The 17,033-nt window shown below is 39.8% G+C and overlaps 1 protein-coding gene across 1 annotated transcript in view; it reads left to right on the forward strand.

Annotated features, from left to right (window-relative positions):
• The first annotated feature begins 2,033 nt into the window (after positions 1–2,033).
• UBE3C (ubiquitin protein ligase E3C) overlaps positions 2,034–17,033 on the forward strand; it is a 68,410-nt gene continuing 53,410 nt past the window's right edge. The window contains exons 1-5 of the mRNA XM_083871838.1: positions 2,034–2,171; positions 12,435–12,488; positions 14,677–14,751; positions 15,400–15,546; positions 16,215–16,330. Coding sequence (XP_083727964.1) covers positions 2,106–2,171; positions 12,435–12,488; positions 14,677–14,751; positions 15,400–15,546; positions 16,215–16,330 — 458 coding nt within the window. The 5' untranslated portion in view covers positions 2,034–2,105. The remainder of the gene's footprint in view (positions 2,172–12,434; positions 12,489–14,676; positions 14,752–15,399; positions 15,547–16,214; positions 16,331–17,033) is intronic.

The raw sequence follows: 17,033 nt of genomic DNA on the forward strand, positions 1-17,033 counted from the left end.
AGGGATTGAATCCCTAAGTTGTCTTTGCTACTAATAAAGATGGCAAAAACTCATGGCCTAGCAGGTTTATTCTGTGCTAATGAAAATTAATTAATTAATTGCCAGGGACACCTAGACTAGTCCTTTTTTTGTATGAGACTTACAAAGTTTATCAAGGCCAAAGTAAATTGAAAATAATCTTGTCATGTTTGGAAAAAAACTTATTATCTATTTCAATACAGAGTGGTAGGATATTTCATCAGCAATGCAATGTGTTGAAACTATGAACAAACATTTGAAGTGGTATTTCACAATATCCTAAACCCCATCTGCATTTGTAAACAGTATTTAAAGAGGCCAGGCTTGCTTATACTGAGACGATGTTATCTGGGGAAATGCCAGGCTAATGCTTACTATCCACAAACACTCATTCCCTTATGAAAAATCTGAAATTTTAAAATTTAGACTCTTCTGAACCATCCAAATCCAATGAAATCTGAACAAATTTTTCATTTGCTAGTCAGCTTGACAACAGTTAAAGAGTCAGTTAAAGTGTGCTCTTGGTATGAACAGCTGCAAAGCTCATACATCCTCTCCTGATGTGGATGTTTGCCAGGTGTTTGTTGTCATATGTTGGTGTAAGAATTCACGAGATAGAGCTTGTGAAATCAAATTTCTACTGAAGGGAATGAAAGCTGGATTTGACCACCTATATTTATTTACCACCTTGAGCTGCAGACTGAGTAACTGCTTTTTGTTATTGTTGTCTGTGCCACCTGTGTATCTGGAGGGACGCAGTCACCACACTGAAAAAATGGAGAACGGGCTAAGAAATGTGAAACAGCTTCAGGTGTAGTTTCACCATTTGGGTCTGCTGCTTTTACATTACAGGCTTTTTGCTGCTTTTACATAACAGACTTTTTCTCTTTCCACTCCTCATCAGCTGAGGAGTGAGCCCACTTCTACCATGGACTTTCTGGAGTTTATTTTCATGGCTGTGTGAATTGTCATGGCTTAGACAGGAGCCTGTGTTGGTGTGCTCAGCGTTCAGTCTTCACCCTGATCACAAAGTCTTTGCCATGGGGCCATGCCCATCACACGTCCATCTCCTCCTGGAGGAGAGGAGGCTCAGGAATGGCCTTATCGGTCCCCACAACCCCCTGAAAGGAGGATGGAGCCAGGCAGGGGTCGGTCTCCTCTCCCGGCACAGGAGGAACTGGCCCCAGCCTACACCAGGGGATGTTCAGGTTGGACAATAGGACGATTTTTTTCACAGAAAAGGGTGATTAAACATCGGAATGGGCTGCCCATGGGAGTGGAGTCACCGTCCTTGGAGTTGTTTAAGAACTGGATGCGGCACTTAGTTGACGAAGTCGACTCTATGATCTCAGAGATCTTTTTCAACCTTATTTATTCTGTGATATGCTCATGCTACTAAAAGTACAAATAGTATATATACACATACATAAATATATGTATACATATATATACATACGTGCGTGTAACAAGTGTGTTCCCATAGCCCAATGCCGCTGAGGAGGGCAGCCTGTGCCAAAGCCCGGCTGGACCCTCAGCTCGTTTCCCCCTCAGCGCGGCCCGTCCGGGCAGGACACGGCACCACAGCGCAGCCCGGCCCCGGCTGCTCCTGCACAGCCGCGGGCAGCTCCCGTGGAGCCCGGAGCGGAGAAGTTTGCCGAGGAACCCCCTCAGCCGGGACGGCCGGGACGACAGAGACAACCCGGACAGCCGGGACAGCCGGCGCCGCTGAGGGCCGGGCCGGGCCGGGCGGGCCGGGGGCGGGGCGGCGGGCGCGGCCGTGTGTCGGGAGCGCGCCCGGCGGGCGGCGGGCGGCCGCCATCTTCTCTGCGCGGCCGGCGGGAGCGCTCCCGCTGCCCCCTCCTCCGCTCCCTCCTCCTCCTTCTCCCTCCTCCCACTACGCTCCGCCGTCGCCGCCGGTCAGGAAAGGGGCGACCGGGACAGCGAAGGCCGCGGGGAAGGCGGGGGACGGGGAAAGAGCCCCGCGGGGGCGGGCGGGCCGCGGGGCGCCGGCCCGGGGGGTTCGTGCGGCCCCTCCGCTCGCCCTGCCGGCCGGCCGGGCCCCGCTCCCCATGGGATAAGCTGTAAACATGTTCAGCTTTGAAGGGGATTTCAAAACAAGGCCCAAGGTGTCCCTCGGAGGAGCGAGCAGGAAGGTAAGGAGCGGCGCCCGCCCGTGCCCGTGTCGGTTCCGCCGCCCCCCGCCCTGTTACCGGCGCTTTCACCGTCGGGCCTTCGGAAATGGGAGCAGCGATGACTAAGGTTTAATAGAGGGGGAAAACCCTCCCCTCCTGATGATGTGTTTATCTCCGATCTCCCTGCCTGTCTGTTATTATTATATTTTTGTATAATCAGGCCACACCATCCCAGGCTTGTAGTGTAGTAAGAATTGTGGGAAGCGAGGAAATGTCTCCTTGGCTCGTCCCCCCCGCGGGCCATCGATCGATCGATCCCGGTGCCGTGGCCGGGGCTCCGGGCAGTCGCTCTCCGGGTCTCCCGGGGGGAAAGGACTCGGAGACCTGCTGTCGTTTCCCTGCAGAGGGACTGTCTGGCGTGGACCTGCCTCGCCGGAGGGATGTGGGACACACAGAGCCCGAATTGTTGGGGGAGGTTCACCCACGTGAGCCGGGGTTGGTCTCTGTCAAGTTTAGGTTCAGTCGATTTGTCGTGCGCGGCGTGAGTAGCGGTTAATTGTCAGCTCTGCCAGACTGTTTGATCCCCGTGTGTTTATTGATGGGAAAGAAGCAGAATGATTTATTCCGATCTCGCTGATTAGACAGGGTAAGCAAATGTTTAGTCGAGCACTGGAGGACACAGGACTTGGGAAGAACGACAGAAAGGACAGAGTGTTTTTAGAAGTGGCCTGATCTGTAGAGGTCACTTTAATTCGCTCTGAAAATACTGAGTCTCCCCGTTGTCATTGGAGATGACTGTGTGGGAAGCTAATGACTGTTTCCATTAGTATTTTTGAATTTTAATTGGGTAAAAAAAAAAAAAAGTCCTAAGTTTTTATTAATGTGCACTAAAAGCAAGTTTGATTCTTGGAAACATTTAAGGTTTGGCAGTGCAGTGAGGAAATGAGCAAAAATACTGCAGTATGTGATATTAAAATCACAATGAAGTTTGCATTTTGGCATATTGACTTAATATGAAGGGAGTGTATACAGAACTGCATTTAGATTATGCAGCTTTTCCTCTGATTCATCTTCTGTCTATCTTAAGACATTTCTATTTGTTAGGTCACGTAAACTGGCATGACATGAGTCAAAATGCCATAAATACTCCCAGCTTAAGTAGGAGTTGGCAGAACCTGCCCTGGTCCTCAGCTGTACACTTCAGGTACTTTGCAACTTTTGACCCTGACTTGCTCATAGTCGTTCCTGCTGAACGTGTTGCCTCCTACAGAAGTAAACAACTGTCATAACATCTCCTTTTACACTTAGCAATTCATGAAAATATATCAGAATTATGTCTATTTTAATTATATGGGACAAATTTATTAATGTTATGCAGGCATAAATTTCCAAGGGCACGTAAAGGACTGGAAAGTGAAATGGATGCATAACCTTCACTCTGTGCAGTAGAGGTTGTGGTTCCTGATGAGATTGATACTGACTGGTGCACAGATTTCGTGATTTTACATTGGTTCACTGAAGTGCTTGTGGTGCATCAGTGCAAATCAGTTACACGCAGCTTTGGGCATCATGGTGACACAGACATCCCAGGGTGTCCTTGAAATAGCTGCTTGTTTTCAGGAGCTGTGCACAGTACTAATGAAAGAATTTATTTAAACAGTACTAAAAACTACTTCTAAATGAGGTTTACCTGAACTTCTATGAAAACATACTACAGCAGAGATTGCTGTGGGAAGCGTTTATGTGGGTTCCGTGTGATGCCTTAAGTTTTTTGTATTTTTCAAATCCTACACTGCATTAGTACATAGCTTTAAACTCCATATAAAGTGTAGTTAACTGTCTTCACATTTTAGTCAGACAAAACAATCCCTCTGGGCCTGTTATCCAAGGATACTCTACAGCCTCAGGCCTGGAAAAGTATAAACAAAAGTGATTTGCAGGGGAGCAAACTGGGGGGATACCATTACCTGGAGCTGTAATTGGAGGATTAATGCCTGGTAGGTAAATAGACTGAACTTAAATCTGTCTGAAAAACTTGTGACCTTCATCCATTTTGAGTGTAGCCCCTTGGGGTGACTTTGTCTGCCCTTAAAGTACCTGAAGGCCCTTCATTAAATATATCTGCTTTTATCTTTTAACTTTGTCTGGTCTCTGTTTTTAGGTAAGCCTGAATTAGGCATTACATGAGTTTTCATTATTTCACATCATAGGCTCCTCAGGATCATGTTTCTCATGCATATTGGCTTCATTTTTACAGAAAGCTGAATTGTAAATGATTTCCTTTCAGCTTTTAGTACACATACAAAAAACCCTAATTTTTTTGACAAATGGCCTTTCTCTCCCAAATAGTGTAATTTTAGAAAGATCCAACACTATACCTCTGCCATGCTTTTGGTAGCTAGCTGCATACCTAGTGCTGTCTGTTGTGATTCCTTTGGTGGAAGAAAGCACAATTCAGGAACACTGGGGCCGTGCAAGCTGCTTAATGCCAAGAATAACTCTGTACTCAGTTTGGGGAAGTTTCCCAGACGTGGTTGCACCACTGCAGAGCAATGACAAAACCTCCCTGTACGGACATGGGGACACTTGTTTGGGGATCCAGTCAGTGCTAAAGATGCCAGTGGAGCCTGATGTGAGTACAGCTACACCAAAACAGTGATCAGCAGCAGTACCAGGAGTGTGGTTATGCTGATGGAAATGCAGCTGCAGACAGTAAGTGTGTTGGTCACAGCTCATGTGTTGACACCTGTCTGGCACTGCCATGTATTTCTGTAGTGTTCCCTTAGGCCTCACAAGGGCTGACTTCAGTAAGTTCTATCAGTAGAAGCAAAATGATAGAAGTAAAATTGGAGACTTGCATAATTGTGACAGTTGGGTACTGAATCTAGTGTGTGTTCTCATCACTAGCTTGTATGGCATTTTTGAATTACAGAAACAGCTTTGTATCTGTTTTTGTGCTATTTGCATCTTACATTCATGTGTATTATGGTCTGAATTGTGTGTGCTCTTGAGAGGCACTTCAGTCCACCCACATCAAGCATCACTTGTTTTTTTTCTAGTCACAGGCTGCAAATTGATGTTCTCAAAATTACTACCTTAATGACTAATCTTTTCAGAATATCATTGTAGCATTATAATAATGCATTGTACAAAAGTGTAAAAATGTCAGTGATATTGTCAGTGCTTGGACTTTTCCTTCCATACCTGCTTTCAAGAATCTGCTGATTCATCTGGACTGTTTGCCCTGTTGTACATGTCTAAGGGTGAAGATGCCGGATTTTATTGACACTGTGATAAACTAATGTTAGAGGGGTTTATTTATTTATTTTTATTTTGGAGGTGGTTTATCATCACCTTTAAAACATGGTTATTTGCTTTACGAGGTTCTTCAAAAGAATTTTTCAGATTTAGTTTAATTGTAACTGGCAAACCATATTTTTGTGCTTCTTAAGTAAAGTAGCCTCCAAAAATGAATGCTTTTATTGGAGTTCAATATGGGAACATCTTGAATTACTCATGGATGTTTTGTACAGGACAGTAATTGTTGCCTGAAGACTGTGGCTGCAGAGAGTGTGTGGTGTGTTAGGCAGGAAATGCAGAGCTGTGCATGAAGAGTTGGCTTGGCCTCACCCAACCCAACTGCGCCGAGGGCTGGAGCAGATGGTCCCTTCACCTGGCTGCTTCCCAGCCCATCCCCTGTGTCCCTGCAGTGAACATATTTCTGCTTGGTGGAGTTGTCACCAGGCTTTCTGGGGACACCTGGCAGCTTTCACTGGTCTTAGCACCAGGTTGAACACAGCCCAAAATTGGTATAACCACGTCAGCCTGATTTGAGACACTCGGGCCTTGCGTTACTTCCGTAATTTCAGTATTAAGAAAAATCTGAGGTAGCAACAGTTTAGTACATCCATGCAGGGGATCCCCAGGTCAATGCTGAGGTGTACAAGGGGCTCTGTGGCTCCACATTGTTTGATTGTGTTGTGAAATGTATGAACGACACCTTGGAAGTCTAACAGGAGAAATGGGTAAAAGAATATTAAGTCAAACATGCAATATCACTTGAGCTATTTGCTTTTACAAATCCCTAGACTGTTTAAAATAGAATATTATAAAATTATAGTGCATTATGAGATGATTTTTAAAAACCCCTCCTTTTTCAGAATTTGTAATACAGATATGAGTTAGCATGGTCGTGAAAGTGAAAGTGAAAACAACTTCATTGAATTTGGGGTTCTTTTTGATCTTTGGCTTTTTTTGGTGGAAGACATAGAAACTTACTAATAAGCAAATACTGGTGACTCCATCTATATTTTAAAAAGTCTCAGTAATTTCTTTTAATATGGACACTTTTACTAATCAGAGATCTTCAATTTACAAAGTTAGTTTATATTTTAATTTAGTAGTTACTGATTTGCTTTCTTAAATTAGTAGCATGACATTAATCATTAGATTCTTGTTTATATTTCCCCCTGCTTTCAGCTGAAGGGCAGAAGTAGAACCCCAGAAGCACCTTGTTTGTGTAGTCTACACATGAAATAACTTCTTGTGGAATTAAAATTAAAATTTTACAAACAGTAGGCTGTAAAATTGCCAGTGTATGGAGAGATCTGCCCATGTTGGGACTGGTTGTTGTGATAGATGTCTGTAGGATATAAGCATTGATGGGACAGTTAAAAACAATTTTGTTTCTTACTGATTGAGTGAGGAAAATAGTTAGGAATTTTAGGAAGGAATAATTTTTATTTTATTATAACTTATTTGACCCTGCACCATGCCACAGTGGAAGTGAAATGATGCTAAGGATTTATAGTATGGGAATTCTAGATCAGAATTACAAATTGAGTCTTTATTTTTGACTGGTGGGAAAGAACTGTGATGCTTTGCCCCCTCAGACCTTTGTCCCGTCAGGTGCACGGTGCAGCTCTGTGGGCAGGTCAGTACCTTATCCTCAGTCAGCTGGGTTTTATCCTGAATCTTGCCGTGTCACAGCCTAAGGCTTGAAATACTCTTGGGATTTCAGATCTATGACATGGACTTGCATGAAGACCATCATGTTGTGAAATAATGACTGCCTGTCAGCAGGAAACTACGCGGTTAACGCATCCTTGATTCTGAGGCATTTTTTTCTCTCTCTGTAACATTTGAAATTCTCCTAATTTGAAAGCAAGCTACAAAAGATGGAGTTGTAGTTAGCTGACAGCAGTGATTATGCTGTTGTTTTCAGTTATGTGCTATTTTTTTAGATTCAAACCAAAAAAAATCTGCTTTTATAAATACATTCCCCCTGCTTGTTTCTTCAGAAAATGATGAGTCATAGAATGGTGGGCATTGGAAGGGACCTTAAGGATTAGCCATTTCCAACTCCCCTGTCATGGGCAGGGACACCTTCCATGGAATTGCTCACCCACAGCTCTGTGGACAATATACACCTTAAAAATCATAACAGGGACAAACTGAGCATAAATGTACAAGCATCTTGCATTTCAGTTGGCCTCTAGATGCTCCAATCAAATTCTGATTCCACCCTGTGTGGTTTTGTGGTACCATGATAGAAGAGGTTCCAGATCCTCCCAGCATCCCACAGAAAATTTCAGCCGAAGTGCTGAGGTGTTTTCTAACAAACATTGTGACAATGTGACAATTTCTGTGACATTGACTTCAGTGAGGCCAAATGACTCCTCCCGGGCATAGTTCAAACTCTCTTCTGCAAGATTGTCTGCTCTACATATAATCCTATCTCTAATTATTTATATCTTTATTTAGAAGAATCACAAACTGGTCAAAAGCAGAGTATTTCAAGCTGCTGAACATACTCAGACATGTTCAATGGAATTTAAATTGTTGAGGTTCAGTTCAAGACACTGTAAGCCTTTTAAAATGCAAATTTCGTTTACTGTTCAAGTTAAAAATCCCAATTGGAGTTCATCTTGTCTAAAATAATCTTGGGAAATAGAAATATTGTTGAGAAGGTAGGAGATATCTCCCAGTGGCCACATTTATTCTGTGAAAATAAATGTTAAAAAATTTTCCATTTATTTGCTGGAGTTACTGAATACTTGTGTTGAAAGGAATTTTTTTCTATACATTACTTAGGTCACTTCATTTGTTTTGGGAGTTGTTACTGATTTTTATGTGGTTCAAGTTAAATTCAGCTGTTAAGTCGTGTTCCTCATTTTAAGGAAAGAAAAAAAGATTCAAGTTCCTGGATTTTGTAGATGAAATCCATACAAGTTTTTATAAAAATTAGAAAGATCAAGTGTTTGTTTTTTAAAGAAAATTTCATAAAAAGTCATGTCTTGTACTTTGCATGACCTCCTGTAATGTGAAATACAAAGTAATCTCAGCTACTAACCAAAATAAACCTTCTTCATTTATAAAGAAGCATCATACTTTTATTAATAATATTAATTTTTTGGCTTCAGTATGTTATTATTAATTAAAAAAAAATCAGTGTTTAGCTAGTACCTGAAAATAATTATTCAGTTTTATCTTTGCATCTGGGCATATTTAGGTTTTAAATTTAATTGCTATAAGATAGCTTGATTAACATGGCTGCCCAGGAGTGTACAAATTCAGATTTTAAGAGTCAACACATACTAGAAGTGTTAAAAATAATTTAGTTATGTATGCATTTTTTTTTCTGAATCTGGATTTTGAGCCAAGAGGACTGAAAGTTTATTTCTCTCAAGACAAAGTATTCAAATGCAGAAGGAAAAGAATAATAGTTTCTATGTTTGTGTACCCTATTCAGTCTTTGTCTAGGATATGTGAAAGCTAAGAGTTCTGCAAACATGCTTTTGCAACCAAAAAATGTACTTCAGCAAAATAAGGATAAGAGAACAACTTGAATTTTTTTTCTTTCATTATGGATTGAACTGCAGTGTTCGAAGCACTGACATTGACATCGGTGGGGCGGTTCTCAGCTGCTGCCTCACAGCCCTGCTGCCACCAGGAACTTTGCTGTACACGGGAGTCTTTGTTATCCCCATGTACAAATTAACATTTCAAGTGTTACTCAACATTTCTTTGGTGGCAGTCACACCTTTTTCTTTCTGTGCTCTGTCCTCCATCTGCTTCCCTGTTTCCATCTCTTTCCTCCTCCTGTCTTACCCTCGGAGTCATCGTCTGTAATGTCACACTGTGTTTTGCTGTCACGCAGGCTTTCTCTGCTTTCTCTGCTTTCTTGTGTCTTTGTGCTGTGCCTCACAGAAAACTTCTCCAGTTGAGTTTTTCACGGTGCTGCAGCTCACATCCTGGAGCAGAAGGTTGATTGTCTTTTCTCTGATGGAGAAAGTGTCAGGCAGGAAAGGGACTGCCAGATGTCTCCTACATTGCTTGAAAACTCATGGACGGTGTATTCCATGTTCTGCACTTGGGAGGGCAAGCCCTGAAGGAAGGAGATCACATCATAAAAAGTCAGGACTGAGATTCAGGGAATGGCTTTTCACTCCATTTGAGTTAGGGGTGACAGGGTCAGGACAAGCTCATGCTTCCTTCCCCTGCCTTGTCTGCCTGCCCACCCTGAAAGGACGACTCAACACCTGAGGTGTGCCTGTCTGGCAGGTGAGGAAAGATGGTGGCATAGACAGCACAGGATCGAGGCAAGGTGGGGGGTGGGAGTGAGGCAGGTGTGATCTTTGGGAGTTCCTGTCGGGATCTCCTGCTGTGAGGAGCTCTGGCTGTGGGCAGCAGGAGCGGTGCTGGAGCTGCGGCTGTCGCTGGCAGCACTCGGGAGATTGTGGGTGGGAGTTGTCAAACCTGTGTCACTTGAGTAATGACACCAGTGTTGTCATTCACAACCAGCTACAGGGCAACAGCTACTGAGTTTGGCTCCTTTTCACAGCTGGTTGTCAAGAGCCAGTTCAGGGAGGATTTCAGAGGTGACTGCAGTTACCTCTCTTTAAGAAATTATTTTGATAGAATGCCCTTTGTATTGGAAGAAGATTATTTCGTGGTTCTTTTTATCTCTTTCCTACTGCAGGTTTGTTTTCTTTTGCACATGCATGGTTACTTTTTAATTTCTGAAGAGACAGTGTATTCCAGCTTGGTTTACTAACTCTTTAAAGGGATATACTTTTCTTGAATTTAATTTAAATGTGTTCTTTAGTCATAGTTATGATCTATGTGTATCTTGTGAACATGAGTAACAGTATTATTTTACGCATAATAATTTGTTAAAGGTGGTATGTACTTACCTGAATATTTTATTGTCTTAGGACGGTTCTTCTGTTTTATTTAATTTATACTTTAACAAGTTGGCAGTTTTTTTAAAGTACTCAAAGCAATTATGTGGCTGACTAAAAACTTAACTTTTGTTATTTTAAGAGTGAATTGGATTAGACTGATTGCTACAAAGAGACCCATCAGTGAAAGGCTGGTGATACACTAAGGATGCACTGCTCTCCCTCTTCAAATGATTTAAATTGTTTGTTTCTAAAAAACCCTCTGGCCACTTATTTTCTTTTATCTACTAATAGTTTGTATTTTCTGTCTTAGCGTCTGTTTTGTCTTACCATTCTCTTCTCCATTCACGCATAGCAATTTGTTTTCCCTTTCCTGTATTTTGTTCTGCTTTTTATTTCAGTTCTCTCTGAAGTATAAGGACAATTACAAAGCATTGTTTCTAAGCAGAAATGCACTTTACATGGTGCTGTCTGCAGAATGATCACTTCTAAACTGGGACATTTCACCAACTTCTTTAATGCATTGGGTATCAGCTGTTGCAAAAGTCCTGAAACTTTAAACCATTTATTGGTTATTAATTTAATACCTTATTTTGTCTTTGTTTGTGCCTTTCTGTACTGCTTGAGTGGGGATATATCATCCTTTTGTATGGATTTCCTTACATTTGCTTTTACTGTGTTTAACACATGGAGCAAACCCTGTCTTTAGAGGGCTGTAGTTAGTGGCGTCTTTGGCCATAAATGCTGTCTTTAGAGGAAAGATGGTTAACCTTCTTGTGGGATTTTTTTTTTCTTTTTCACTCTCTTGGTGGTCTGTGTTAGAGTATTTTCTATCCTAAAGAAGCTAAGAGAATCATGACTTTGCTTGCTCTGTATCATGAAAAAAGAAAGGCAGAAGAGTTTTGCTCTTATTTTTTGTATCTGCTGATAGACTTTGAGAGTATTCCAGCACCGTTGTTTTAGCTGTAGTTAAATATTTTATAAACATTTGTTTGCCAGCTTCAAATTGATTTTTCTGTATTAAAATACAGTACATTTTCAGCTTGAGTGTTTTTTAATTTCTTAACTCCTCTAGGCTAATAGGGGCATACAGAGAAAAATGAAGTTGTCATATGTATCGTAGTGTCAAAAACATGAAAATAGTTTCCTTAAATCTACTGCGTGTTTTAGACCAGATTTGGGAAGGTGCCAGGGTGCTTTCATCTATCTCCTGTTGCCTGCAGTGGAAGCTGAATACTGTGCATCAAAATTGAATTATTTTGTATATTTCCTTGGAAATTACCCATAACCATCTAGTAAGACACTTGCAAATAAAGCTTTGTTTATATATTGTAATCTGTGAGTACTCATATAAGATTGTGGTTTAAAAGCTAATGCATGTTTTTTCTGTTTTAACACTGGGTTTTGAGGCCTCATGAATACTTTAGTATTCTTATCTTTTCCTCTGTTGGTGAGAACATTGTCCTGAAAGTTTTGATGCGTAGCCTTAATTTGGGTGAAGAGTTCAAAATATTAAAAGAAAAAATTCCTGCCATTTATGCTGTGGCTCTCTTGACATCTTTTCTGGACAAGCTTTGAGAAAAAGGATAAGTAAATATAAGAGTTTCATGCTTTTCTGCAAGTTAGACAAAAGCATGGAGCTTTGGAACAGGATGTGATTGCTCTGAACGTGCCACAGCTTGCTGTGAGCACCTGGGCCAGGGATTTATGTACCCTCCAGGCAAGGAAAACACTCAGACTTGTGGTATGATCTGGTGGGACTGCGACCTTATTGTGCTCCAGCTCTGCCGTTTGTAAATGGGTGATGTTGGCCAGGGTGGTTGGGATGCTGGGAACACAAACATGGACAGGGATCAGTTCAGTTTGCTGCTCTTTGCTGTCCCTTTTCGTAGGACCATAACTTCCTTCCATCACTGCTCTTTTGGGAGGGTGGCAGGTCGTGTATTTGTGAGTTCAGAAAGTTATTAACACCTACTTTTCTCAGTTTTACATGTTATACATTTTGAGTAATCCCTGAAGTGAAGTCTGCAGTGAACATTCTGAACACGGTTGAAGCACGTTTGGATGGAAATGCAGTAGTATCTTTCTTTGTGTCTTGTAGGAAGAAAAGGCTTCTCTCCTTCATCGTACTCAGGAAGAAAGGAGAAAACGAGAGGTAAAGTAGCCTGTAAGCGTTTACCTGCCCACTGGATTTTTCTTTGGTGTTACATTTACAGTGCAAAGTACTTCTGCTGCAGTGGGACTTAGTTCAGCGTGTTTTCTTTCAGTTTGCAAGTTCTGTATAGTCTTAAACTATGCTTTAATTGGCAAAAAAATTCGAGTGCTTTAAGATGTTTCTTAGAAGTGCTTTTCATCTCAAAAGAAGATAAGCATGCACTGGGTGTGAAGGGAATTTTCCCTCTTATTTTGGTGTTTATTGGATGTAGTCTTTGTTGAGAAAAGATAGAGATTTGGCTAGTAAATTGCAAATTTTACCTTGTCCATAATCTACTATGGGTTGATTTTAGCAAACTTTCTTCTGCTCCTGGTTCTGCTGTGGTTTCTTGGCTGACCTTTAGTACTTCACTTCCCCAGTGTGTGCCTCAGTTCTGTGAAGGTAAAATCACAACAGTGGTTCTTGAATGCTTTGAAAAGTGCTTTGAAATCACCTGATAATTAAGGAGCAGTGAGAAGCTGATGTGTGAGGCTTTAAGCAACCTTAATGCTGGTTTATGATGGAAGCTTACTGCTCCAGAAAATTCAGTCTGGGGTAATGCAAAGGAGGAATAGGCACTGAAATGAAGAACACAAAATTTAGTACTGTGGAATTTGAGTCAATATGTTAATTTTATAATTTTCCCCCCACTCCTCCCATATAAGTTGAAAAATAGTTAAATAGTGATTAAAAAATATAATTATACAGGTTTCATGCTCATGAAGAAAACAGCTCTTTGACCCTTAAAGGTGTGTTTGACCCATGCTGGATTAAGCACAAGTTCTGCAGTGGCTCCTCAGTTTCTGTGGACAGTTACTGCTTTTTTTTCCTCTCCAGCCATAGGTGTGTAGTTATGGACTAAGTTCAGGTATGAAAGTACCAGGATTTCACCTGTTAGTTCAGAAATCCATGAATAAGCTGATGAATGATCGTGAGTCCTTAGCAAGATATATAAAAATTCTTCTTTGTGGTCCATAAACCCATTGAGTTTCTTGGCTCTGTCCTTTGCAAAGCCAATACTCTCATCCCAGTGGATGTACACATGTGCACACAATGATTTGCTGTGGCATGGAGCACATTTTCACAAAATGAATGACTCCTCTGGGAATAAAATCAGCTGTAGCTTTTAAAAACTGCCTGTAGCAGAATCTTAGCAGTGACCTCAGACTTAAAACCTTTGCAATTAGGAGTCTCTAATTGACAATTATGTGTTCTGAGATAAAACCAGTACCTAGAGAGAAGGAGAAGTTATCTGGGCTTTAGTTGAACCTTATGTTATGATTATGAAGAGACACTGCCTCTCTGAAACTCTCTCCTGATTGCACTTCTACTGTCAATACTTTGGGGAGAGAAATACCCTTTGGCCCATCAAAATTTTGATTTTGGTCCATATTTTAGAGGCAGTTAGTGTCTTCAAGAATCTGCTTATTTGGATAAGTTGCTTTAAGAACCAGGGTTCTCCAAGAAAAATAAAATGGGCCTTGAACAGCAATTTTGTCTGGTGTTTTCTCTGGTCAGTCAGAAGAGACTAAGAATTTTTATTAATTTCTATATTTTGCTTCTGGGCCACAATGAGCTTTAAGCATAATTTTCCTTTTGAGAGAGGTACTGCCTCCAAATAACTGATTTTTTTTTTATTGTTTTCCCCACATCTAAACTGTGCCAGCACCATAATGCTTTTATATTATTTGAATGAAAACAAATAAGTGGATTGTCAGTGTTTGCTGCTCTATGCAGAAAGAGGCATGATGTCATTGAATTTGATGAATCCTTCAACATTTTTCAACATAGTAGTAAGACTTTGTCTTAATTGTTACTGTCTTGCATTAACAATAAAGTGATGCAAAATAATAAAATATTTATGTTGATTTCTGTAGTATTACATACTTACTGAGTATTAAAGAGTCTTTTGCAATATTTAGTGGTAAATTTGCATTTAAAACATAAAAAGCATTCTCATATATGTGTATTGGGTACAAGCATTAAAATTATTTATTTTACTAATTATTACTGCTTAAATTTCATTAGAAGAAATTAATTTAATTTTCATTCATTTCATTTTCATTGAATACAAATATATTTGATAAAATGGGAGAAATTAGAGTCAGTCCTATGGTGTTGATTTTGGTTTTCTTGCTTTGTTTTACAGGAAGAAAGGCGGAGGCTGAAAAATGCAATAATAATCCAGTCGTTTGTAAGAGGGTACAGAGACAGAAAACATCAAGTCAGTACCTGGTTATTTAATTAGAAAAATGCTAAATAATTTTGCTGAAAATGAGACTTTCTAGTAAGAAATAATGTCATTGAAAAATCATTTTGAGTATTTGAGAAAGTAGAAGTTCTTTTTTCCTTCTTGACATTTTCAATTCAAACTCAGTATTTTAGTAAACAGATGTATATTCTGCAAAGCATGAATGTGACTGGACCTGAGTGGGATCCTGCCATTTTTTTTAGCTGATAAATTGGATAAAAAGCATTAGATATTAAGAATTTTCACACACCAGTGGAGGTTTTAATTTTTTTTACAGTATAGTAAAAGTGGTAGTTTGAGTCAAAAAGTTCTATGTTGCTGTTGGGTAGATTCTTCTAAGAAAGAGTTTTGTTTAAATTCATTAATTTGAGTAAACTAGACTAAAATGTTTGATGTGATAATGCTTGATAAGCAGCAGGTTTGTTGCAACTGTACTTTCTGAGTTACAGAATGGAGTTATGGCTTCAACTATGATGCCATGTATACATTTGATCTCTTGACCAATACGTGTTTTATCTATTTCACTATTTTGCAACCTCTCAGGATGGGAAGCTGAAATTTTGTGTCTCTGTTTTAAATCATAACCTTTACTGATACATTGATGCATGTTTTGTTTTTAAGTACTCTATCCAAAGAAGTGAATTTGATCGTTGTGCTAATTTGGCCCAGTCTGGAGGAGCCTTTTCCACTGCTAATGGAGCGAATTTGACTCTTTTAGTTCGCCAGTTACTCTTTTTCTATAGACAGAATGAGGATTCAAAGCGTTTGGTGAGTACTGTTACATACTTTGATCTGTAGGACTTGCATTTCATGCACTTTTAAAGTAGTCTTTGACTTGAAAGTGCATTTTTACTGCATTTTGCTGTTTCCCATTTAGTCACAATAACTTAAAATTAGATTTTACAAGTGCATGTGCCCACACACAAACATAGTATGTGAAATGAAGCCTTGAAAAATCCTATGTGTATTATTCACAGTAGTTTTTTAAAAATAATATACTTTATTAGGATTTTAATTTTGAGACATTTCTCCTTAGCCCCATTGTCATTCCCAAGGTGTTTGGGCGATACTTCTTTTTTCACTGTTCAATATTGCTGGCGTATCAATTGCAAAGTCCTTGCCAGCTTCCCAAATGTATGATTCATAGTGGCTGTTAATAATGGCCATTAAAGAATTATGGCTGTTTAAAACAAAAAAATTACCAGATGGTGTAACTTAGTCTCAGCTTTGAAAGTTTAGTACTAGTGGTCATGGAGTTTATAATGAGTAACAACTTTTTTTTTTTTTTTTTCAATTGAATGTGATTCAGTCTGAGTTTCTGTTTTGTAAGTCCTCCAGAGGCATTTACAAGAGCATTGAAATATTACTGTCTGACTTGCCATAGATGATAGAACTTGTCCCTTATAAACTATGAACTTGTACATATCTTGTTGCAGGTATGGATGTGTCAGAATTTAATTAAACAGAGTTCTCAGTTTGTTAAGCAATTGGATGGTCCAGACAGACTTACTTGCTTATTCCAAATAAAAAGACTGTTGGGGCTGTGTTGCAGGTAAGTTCATTTTTTCTATGTGCTGCTATCTTAAAAGTGTTAAAAAATTATGTTGGCTGCTTGTTTGTTTCTTTTTGTAGCAAGTAAAGTATTAAATGTACATTAATTTTATATAGAGGAATGTTTATATTAAATATGTGTCAGCCATGGTGTAGGATACCTGTTCTCATATAGAACAGTCAAATGTTCTTAAGCTGTGTTGACTTTTAAGTTCAACATGTGCTTAAGGAATGCTCTCCTAGGATAGGCCTGAGTATGTTCTTAACTGTTTTTGTATAGTGATATCATTGGCAAATTTGTGACAACCAGGCTTTCTTGGGAACTGATAGTGTTTAGATGTTACTATCTGAAATACTAATGTTCTAAGGATATGCTTTGGATAGATGTTGTTTCAGAACTAATATAATTTAATATGGCTTTCCTCACACTTTATTTTGAACTGAAGGTATATTAAGCAGTTACTTATTGTCTTCAGCATTAAATTTATTATTTGTAGTGGGAGGATCACAGGAAGATAAATCTGTTAAAGTCACTTGAATATCTGGCAGCTATTGTTATTCTGTTACTAGAAAACAATATGTTTGTTCTTATCAATAATAGCGACTATTTACACTCTGCAGAGCTTTAAAATACTTGTTTTTGAGGAAATTGTTTCATTGATGTCACTGAAGCTTGTGTTCTTATATATGTGTGTAAGCTGTAT

This window comes from Zosterops lateralis (assembly GCF_965231275.1).
Source record: "Zosterops lateralis genome assembly, chromosome: 1".
Classification (NCBI taxonomy): domain Eukaryota; kingdom Metazoa; phylum Chordata; class Aves; order Passeriformes; family Zosteropidae; genus Zosterops; species Zosterops lateralis.